Source organism: Telmatherina bonti, assembly GCF_933228915.1.
Source record: "Telmatherina bonti genome assembly, chromosome: 13".
Classification (NCBI taxonomy): domain Eukaryota; kingdom Metazoa; phylum Chordata; class Actinopteri; order Atheriniformes; family Telmatherinidae; genus Telmatherina; species Telmatherina bonti.
In genome coordinates, this window is record NC_136611.1 from 26,826,484 (window position 1) to 26,835,667 (window position 9,184).

Genomic DNA, 9,184 nt, shown 5'->3' on the forward strand with positions numbered 1-9,184 from the left:
AAAAATAAACATCAGCAGTTTTTAGTGAGGATAAGAATGTGTGTGATAGACATCTTCTACAGTTTTATTAAGGTCAGACAGAGATATTTTGTTAAATATTGTCGCTATCACCCGGCTGTGGTGTGAAAGCTCAGCAGTATTTGTGAATTTACTGCTGATTTATCAAACAAAAAGTATGTCTGCCCTGGGATTAACCACTTTATTTAGCTCAGCAAAGTTCAGTGTCACCACTTCAGCCAAAAGTTTGTGCAATTGATTTAAGGCTTTGCTTCCATCTAGTGGTCACAGTTGATATTGCACTGTTTTAAAAAAAAATGGAACCCAGAACAGCACTGCAACTATTATTACTGCGCCTGGAAATATAGTTCCGAAGTTGTCAAATAGTTTACTTAAAAGAAATTCACAACAATAAAATCTCGTCATATATATATATATATATATATATATATATATATATATATATATATATATATATATATATATATATATATATATATATATATGCGTGTGTGTGTGTGTGTGTGTGTGTGTGTTAATCAAGGTGTGTGTGTGTGCATATATATATATATATATATATGCGTGTGTGTGTGTGTGTGTGTGTGTGTGTTAATCAAGGTTAACTGCAATAAAAGCAGTTAACCTTGATTAATTAAGATTAAGATTAATTTTTGATGTTTGTTTGAAAAAAAATTCTTTACAGTAGGGGTGGAAAAATCAATTGAAATCAAATTTGGTTAAAAAAAATTTAGTTTTATTTTTGGGCCATGTCGCACAGCCCTAGTAGAAACTTTGTTTTATTAGAAATGTTGAATTACTCTTGAATCATACAATACATACACAATTTTTCAGGAACCACTGTTCCCATCAAGTTGACGGCAAATTTCCACCTCCTGTCCCGCTCTCAATGGGTTCTGTACCAGTATCATGTGGACTACAAGCCGCCAGTGGAGGCTCGATGCTTGAGATCTGCCCTGCTCTTACAATGAAGTGTTTGGCCCAGCATGGTCATTGAACGTTTCCTCAGCTTTGTCAATATCATCGGAAAGTAGGCGGCGATAGCTAACTTAACCAGCAAAGATTGTTCTGTCAAACATTTTTAATCTAGAAAATGTTCCAGGTAGCCCTGCAATGGACTGGCGAGCTGTCCAGGGTGTACCCTGCCTGTCGCCCAAAGCCAGCTGGGATAGGCTCCAGCTTCCCCGCAACCCTGAATTGGAATAAGCGGTTCGGAAATGAAATGAATGTTCCAGGTATCAAGCGACATTAATTGTGATTTGAGCACAAGATACTCCAGGCCTTCTGAATCCTTATTAGTCACTGATGGTTTCATCATGGCAGTGGAGAGGTGTGCTTTGTCTAATGTTAAACTGGAAATTAAACATTGGATAAGAATTGTATAGTTTTCATCTGGACGCTATCTTCCTAAAAATGATTTAGAATGAGTTATTGATGAGTGAAAAAAACTGCAATTCAAATCTATGCAGTTAAAGTTAAAACAAGCTTTCAGTCATAGACCCTCATCAGGAATGGCTTGATGCAGAATCAGTGTTTTTTATTTTTGTTTGTTTGTTTTACTAAAATCTTGAGCTTTGTCATATCATTGCTGAGACCTGATGTTTACTCTTATAGATTATTCCTCCTGTAATTTTTTTTTTCTTTAGTTTTTTTTTGTTCTGGGTTCTGTATATATATTTTTAATGCTACAGACTAGGGTGTCTCCCTTATGGTGTCGCTGCTCTGAAATAGAAGAATCAGGCTGTGAGCCATCATGCTAGGGGTTGGTAATGGACACTTTTAACAAGGACTGAGGAGGAAGCTTTTGAGTTGGATTAAAATTGACTTGAGGATTGCAGGCTGCTCACACTGTCTCTTGCCTTTCTTGGAGTCTTTCTGTCTTTTAACAAAGCTGTAGCTAAAGACTCACCATTGTACGCATGATAGTGACGCTAACCACTCTGGTCTTTTGGTTGTTTTTCTGTTTATGAATACACAATCACATTCTTTATTACCAAGAGATATCTGAAGTATAAAACACGCTGCTGTAAAAATGTGTTTCTAATAAGGCAGAGGCAAATTCTGATACAGGCGTCTCTTCAGCAGGAGTCAGCGGTTCATACTGACATTGAAGTTGGCGCTCTGTGCTGAGGCTACACTTGAACCAGATGGCATTGTCCACCCCCACTCATTGTCCTTCATCTGTTTATGTCAGCTCATATTCATGTAAACTATCACAGCAAATGAGCACAAATGTCTGGAAGTCCTGAACTTTTTTTTCCCTAGGAGTGAAGAAGCTGTGACCGAATTGGACAAGTGGGGATTCAGTTTTGACAACCAACTAGTAAAACTGACTGGCAGAGTCCTCACAGGAGAGAGGATTTTCCAAGGATCGAGATCGGTAATTCAGTCCAGATCAAATATATTTGTTCTTTGGATTGAATAAAATTGATCAGATTTTTAGAGAAATTATTTTTTTTCTCCTAGTACGACTACAACCCTCAGCAGGCTGATTGGAGCAGAGAGATGCGTGGGGTACCTCTGATCAGCGCTCCTTCACTGGGTAACTGGTTCCTGTTTTACACCCGCCGTAACAGCAATGAAGCACAGGCCTTCCTGCAGAACCTCGGCAAAGTCTCGGGTCCACTGGGCTTCCGCATGCAGAGAGCTGGCATGTAAGTTCACTGTATATACCAGTAGTTGTTTTATTACTATGGAGAAAAAAATCATCTTTCTCTCGGGAGTAAAAGCGGATTTGTGGCAGGCTCTGTTCTGTCTTCATGATGATGAAAAATGTCCATCTGGATTTTACAAGACTTACTGAAAGGTGGAGTACAAGCAAACCTGTCAAAGGGAACTCTGACTAGGACAAGCAATAGACTGATTTTAATAAATATTTTCTTAAAAAATACTTTTACTTTGCGTACTTTCTGAAAGAAGTTACTGACTTCCACCACTGTGTTTATCCTGGATTATGTCACTCTGCTGCTCTCGCCTTGAAATATCAGTGCATTGCCTCAGTGTTTGAGAGCGCTTTTAGAGAACAGTAAAGAAATCACTGAACATGCACCTAAACATGAAGACGATCAAATGGATGAAGACTAAACCAAATTATTTGTGTATTAGCTGCTACTAACTCAGTAACTGCACTCGACACAAAGGCAGGGATTTCTGTCAGCAGGTATTTATGATAAGCATTGGGATCTAATTTTGTTTACTACACATCTGTTTTACTCTTAAATCACAAAAAAAAAGTTTACAAGTGATTACGTCAGCTGATGTCCCATTCATGAGGGCACATTAAAACTTTCAGGCAGTTTTTCCTCAGGCTGACCAACAAAACTGACGGTCCTCTCCTTGTTTTTCCAGCTGTTTACCCCAGTAAATAAGTGGTATAGAAAATGCATGAATGAGTTCTTGGGTCACAGACATCTGCCAGTTATTGTACCGGTGTCCAACATGCTGGCATGTGTTTGAAGAAAACTGGAGAAACAAAGATGGGAGGACAAAATGAAGCGGTGGGCTTTCAGATTCCTTCTTGTTCAGGGGCTTGCCTGGTGGTTCAGACTCTGTAGCTGTGGCAGGGGGAGTGAAAGGACTTGTATCTGCTGCCTGGCATGTTTTTCAGTCACCAGCCTGAAGCACGAAGGCAACCTGAGAGGGAATTTGTGGAATCGTGTGGCGTTTATAACTGTCAGCCCCTCTTTGCATCTTTTAATAGTTGTTGGAGAGAAAAAGTGTGAAAAGCATCTTCCTGTTACAGAGAACATAAATATGGCTCCATAGGAAGTTGTGTTGTTCCACAGGCTTTTTCTCATTCAGCTTTCTGCTCATCAGTCAGAAAAGCAGCAAATACTTGTTTCCTTTTGACTGGAAACTGCAACCAAAAGCACCTCAGTGCAGCTCCGTAGATCCACGGTTCTCTGTGAATGTGTTTGCAACTGGCTATAAATTGTTCTGGTGGTCAATGTGTTGTAGAATTTGATCTTTTTTTTCTTTTTTTTTTTTTTTTTGCACATGTTGAATATTCCTATTTGCTCTTAAAAATGTTCAGTTCTACCACTTGTACTAAATGTAGTGTTCTCCAACTGATAAGTTGGTCTTTTTATATAATTTCACCATCTGTGTTTTCTTTTTTTACGCAGGATTGAGTATGAAGATCATCAGGAGTCTCTCCTCAGAGCTCTGCAGCAAAATGTTGGACCTCAAACACAGATGGTTTGTGTGGAGATTATCTGGATATTAGACACAAAGTAGAAGATCTTTTATGTCAATTGACTCCTTGTTTATTAATCTGTAATATTTATTTTATTTAACTGTAGCATAATTTAGAAAATATAACTGTATCATGACAACAGGGTTTGTAGTGCTGAAACAGACCTTGAGTCTGCCACCAGACACCAGTTCATGCTGGCCAATATAAATTTCCTTTCTTGTTTAGAAAGAAGCGGGATGAAGACATCAAGAACGCATTTTGCATTTGCGGTCATGGCAATGCAACAATTCTCTTACATTTATAAAGATGATCTTCCTTTTATCTGCAAAATCACTTTTAAATCACTGCGTTATCTTCTGATGTTTACTGCGTGTTAGGTGGTGGTAATCCTTCCCAGCAACAGGAAGGACAAGTACGACTGTGTCAAGAAGTACCTTTGTGTGGAATGTCCCACTCCAAGCCAGTGTGGGCTGTCCCGCACCCTCAGCAAACCCAAGACAATCATGACTGTTGCAACCAAGATCGCACTGCAGATGGCTTGCAAAATGGGAGGAGAGCTCTGGAGTGTGGAAATTCCTGTAAGTTAGTGAACACTTCAAGGTCTCACCTTGGTTTATTTTTAGAAATTTTGGATTTAGTGATTCAGATTTGAGTAGACAAAAAAAGAGATTTCTGTTTTCTTTTTTCCTTTGCATTTGTAAACATGTTAGAATTTCCCTTCTGGGATTATTAGAATATTTTCAACATAATTTTTCATGAATTTTTAAAAAAATTATTTTTGTTTAAGTCGTATATAATTTGGCACAAAGAGGTTTCCTTATGCTTTTGAACCAGATGTGAATAATGAACATTAATCATACATGGGTTGTGTTCATGTCTGACGGCATCTTTGAGGTGAACTTAGATTCTTTCACTCAGTGAATCTGTTCGATGGTGGAGCTCCAACATTAGTTGCCCTCAAACTGGAACAAAACATCACCACTAAACTGTGGCTGGGTTTTTCAGCTTAAACAGTTGATGATTGTGGGCATTGACTGCTACCATGACACCACAGCAGGGAGGAGGTCCATCGGCGCTCTAGTGGCTAGTCTCAACACCACCATGAGCAGGTTAGTATCTACAACTGATCATCACAATGAAGTCTAGTTATGTAGTTCATTGTACATTTTTACAGTCGTCAGTGTTTGATTTAGTCTGAACAGCAAGTAACATTTTCTTTCTGTTCTAGATGGTTCTCAAAATGTGTGCTGCAGCACAAAGGGCAGGAGATCATGGATGGATTGAAGATGGCTTTATGTGGTGAGTTTCTTCCCTCATTTCAACACATTTGTCTTCAGCATCGGCACATTTTACAACTGAGGGGTTTTATTTTCCAGAGGCTCTGAAGCACTATCTGAAGTTCAACAACTGCCTGCCTTCACGCATCATAGTGTACAGAGACGGCGTGGGCGATGGCCAGCTTCACAGCGTGGTCAACTACGAGGTTTCACAGATCGTGGAGTCCATCAGGTCCATGGGACAAGAGTACCAGTGAGTCCAATATCTTTGTTGAAAAGTGCAGCAAAGCTACAGCATGAGGGTGCTTTATGAAATAAATGTAAATGTACTGATTAAGTTAGCTGTATTACACAGCTGTATGTCCTGTGAACCTGTGTATTAACTAAGAAAGTAAAGGTGATGAAACAGTAGCACAAGTTCTGGGCTGTGGCCTGTTTAATGAGGGAGGAAGGTCACATTAAATAAACATTGCTAAGAATATTCTTTAGAGTTCATAAAGTAAATAAGTAGGTTTATTAGAGCATGTTCCTGCCTGTTGTAGGCCTAAGTTGAGTGTGGTGGTGGTGAAGAAGCGCATTAGCAGCAGGTTTTTCGCTCAGCTGGGTGACGGAGTCACCAACCCTCCACCAGGCACAGTCATTGACACAGAGGTCACCCGCCCAGAGTGGTAAGTTTTACCCCTGTTATTAAGCCATGCTTGTTTGTAGTCGCAGAGAAAAATGTTCTTCTGTGGTTTTGGCTAGGTATGACTTCTACATTGTGAGCCAAGCTGTGAGACAAGGAAGTGTCTCACCAACCCACTACAACGTTGTGTACGATACCAGTGGACTGAAGCCTGATCACATGCAGCGGCTCACCTACAAGCTGTGCCACTTGTACTACAACTGGCAGGTGGGCTTTTTTTAAAACAAGCTTTTAATCATTTTATTAGCTTGTGAGAAACTGGAAGATATGAAATCTGATGTGGTGTCATATCAGAACAAACTGTTTCCACAGTTTCACTTCCAGCTGATTGAATGCTGGATTTACTGTATATTAATGCTAAAAGTAGTGAATCTAATGGGAAAAATTGAGTAATTTATATTCCACTCATTGAGCTTCATTTAGTTATAGTAAATGTATATTTCTCCTTCAGGTGTTTGGCAAGTCTGTAGGACTGGAAAATGAGCTCTGATTATTTCCATTTGTGCTTTAGGGGATCATCAGAGTGCCTGCTCCCTGCCAGTACGCTCATAAGCTGGCTTTTCTCGTGGGACAGAGCATTCACAAGGAGCCCAGCATGCAGCTGGATGATTACCTCTTCTACCTTTAAAGACAAAGATGAGCCGTGTGTAAGGCTCAGACTATGTTGCACAGAGGGATAGAAGATTTTTTTTCTTACAGAAGTTCAGTTATGAGCACTTTTATAAAAGATTGCACATGCACACTCACACAATAATTTGTAACCATCAATATAGTCTGATAATTCTTGTCATAAAGCTAGCACACAACTGCAGACTTAACAATATGGTCTTAAAGACACCATGGGGAAAGCTTGCACTGTCTGATTATAAAGTTAAATGTACAAAAAAGGCAGTTTGAAAATCAAGTATAAACATTTAAAAACAATTTTACAAATGGACAAAGTACAAAAAGAGTTGCAGTCACTCGAAATAAACCGAAGTAATGTCTGTGGTCATGGTCCATAAATAGGAAAAGATGCTCATCAGCTAACTAGGTTACCATGGCTGCTTGGCCGAGAATTGTACAGAATGTTTTGCATACATTCCTGTTTGGCAGTTTCAGTTCAACGTGTGTGTAGAAAAGCAGGTTGGAGTTAAATGCAACAGAGGATGAAATGAGAAAACGGAAGGGTGTGACGAGATGAGATGATGGACTGTTTCATTTCACACACACACTGTCTGCACAATCCTTTTGGGCAGCTTTGAAAATACATTGGTTTTCAATTCATTGTACATTCACTACATTAAGGTGTAGATATATAAATATATATTGATATACAGTACTTGATCCTATAATTTAGGACGTTAAACAGGCATTGATGACAAATTGGCCTCATTAAACCTATATTGTAATTTGGGTTGGAAGGGTAGAGGGGGCAGCGTAGAGGTAGTGTGTTAATGTTTACTGCTGTGAGATCATTGAACCTACTACCTCAGTGGGAATAATCGTCCCATGACTCAAGCGCAGCACAATAACAAGACTTTGCTGATAGTATATCACATTAAGTTTAGTAAATTTCACATTTCTGTTGGTTTAAATCCAATTTGCTGGGATGTAGTTTGAAATATCAAGACCCTTCATGTTCACATGCCCCACGTTTAGCATGAAAAGAACATTTTAATCATTTTTCTCTATAAGGTTAAAATTGTTGAAATTTGAACGTCACGATAGATGACATGGACGACAACACAGGAGTCTGACGGGATGTGAGCTCCGGCGAGAACATAAGTCACCCAGCACATTAGGAACATCAGCAAGTGGTTATTTTGTAAAGTAACAAACAAATGGTAGGCATGAAACTCAAATTGACAAAGTACTAACCACTGTGCAAATATAAGGCAAATACATGGAGGTTTGATCTACCAGGCATTTCCATCCAGGCTGATTTTACTGCAGAGACCCTGTAGTAGATACAGAATGTGCTTGTTATGCAAGTGGCCAGCATGTTTGTAAAACATGTTGCTCTGTCACACCTGCAGAAATAGGGCAGAAGAGACAGTAATTCTGCTGATTTGTCAGTGTGCTGCATGCCCCAAGTTCCATGTTTGCATGAGCGCTTGAGAGGTCAGGAGGGAATGTGCAGAAGTAAAGCATGCATACCTTACTCGATGCATTTGACTAGTTGTTGGTCCAAGACACTCCCAAGTCCTGCTTCAGATTCAATATAGACTCTTAAGTTTTAAATGAGCCCTCAGTATTCGAGTGACATTCTGGTTTCCGTACACAGAGACACTAGGCAGACTTGTGTAGTTTACTGAATGCAAGACTTGACTGTGTGCAGAATGTAGCTCGTTTTTGGACCTGTTGGTCTACTGCAAAACTTGATCAGCCAGAGGTAAGCAACTCAATATCACATCGTCTCACACCATGAGGCCGTGGACCATAATAAATGTTTTTGAAAATATGTAGTTCATATACTGATAACAAAATACAAATATTCTATTATACAACAGATGTATAAGAATAAAGAATTTGTCAAACAAATGACACCTGTGCACTGCATGTTATATATATTTTCCTTTTTTCCTCTTGACACAAGGAAGGGGATGACTCCAAGTATGTCTAGAAATTATTTTACAGCGCCAAGTCTTTGCCATAGTTTCTTCCCTTTAGAGAACAGTCCCTTTTTGGAGGAGTACATGTCCTTTGGGGCCCTGATGGGACTGCCGGGTCCCGCGGAGGCAGGACCAAAGCCAGGGATGTGTGGATGCACTGTGGGAGAGGATGCTCCTCTGGGTGGACCAGATTTTTCCAACGGAACCTAATGGGAGACCCGTAAGGGACAGTTGAGGGTGTTAAAAAGTCAGCTGTCTCTCACACCACAGTCACTACTTCCCTCCTTGTCTTAAGTCCTTTCTGTCTCGGCAGGGCCATCATAGATCTGAACTCTACCTTCCTGGAAGTTGTCCTGTGTACTCGGGTATAGATAAGCACTCCCGCCCTCCCATCCCCACATTTTTTTAATATAACTAA

At 39.8% G+C, this 9,184-nt stretch overlaps 1 protein-coding gene across 1 annotated transcript; it reads left to right on the forward strand.

Annotated features, from left to right (window-relative positions):
• Positions 1-764: 764 nt before the first annotated feature.
• On the forward strand, positions 765-6,800 carry LOC306764530 (piwi-like protein 1; the record flags this gene model as incomplete). The annotated part of the gene is given in 13 exon segments (XM_079251705.1): positions 765-780; positions 850-979; positions 981-1,004; positions 2,281-2,395; positions 2,482-2,669; positions 4,140-4,212; positions 4,588-4,788; positions 5,216-5,319; positions 5,439-5,509; positions 5,587-5,740; positions 6,030-6,155; positions 6,232-6,379; positions 6,684-6,800. Coding segments are annotated over 13 exon segments (1,467 nt in total).
• Positions 6,801-9,184: the final 2,384 nt, after the last annotated feature.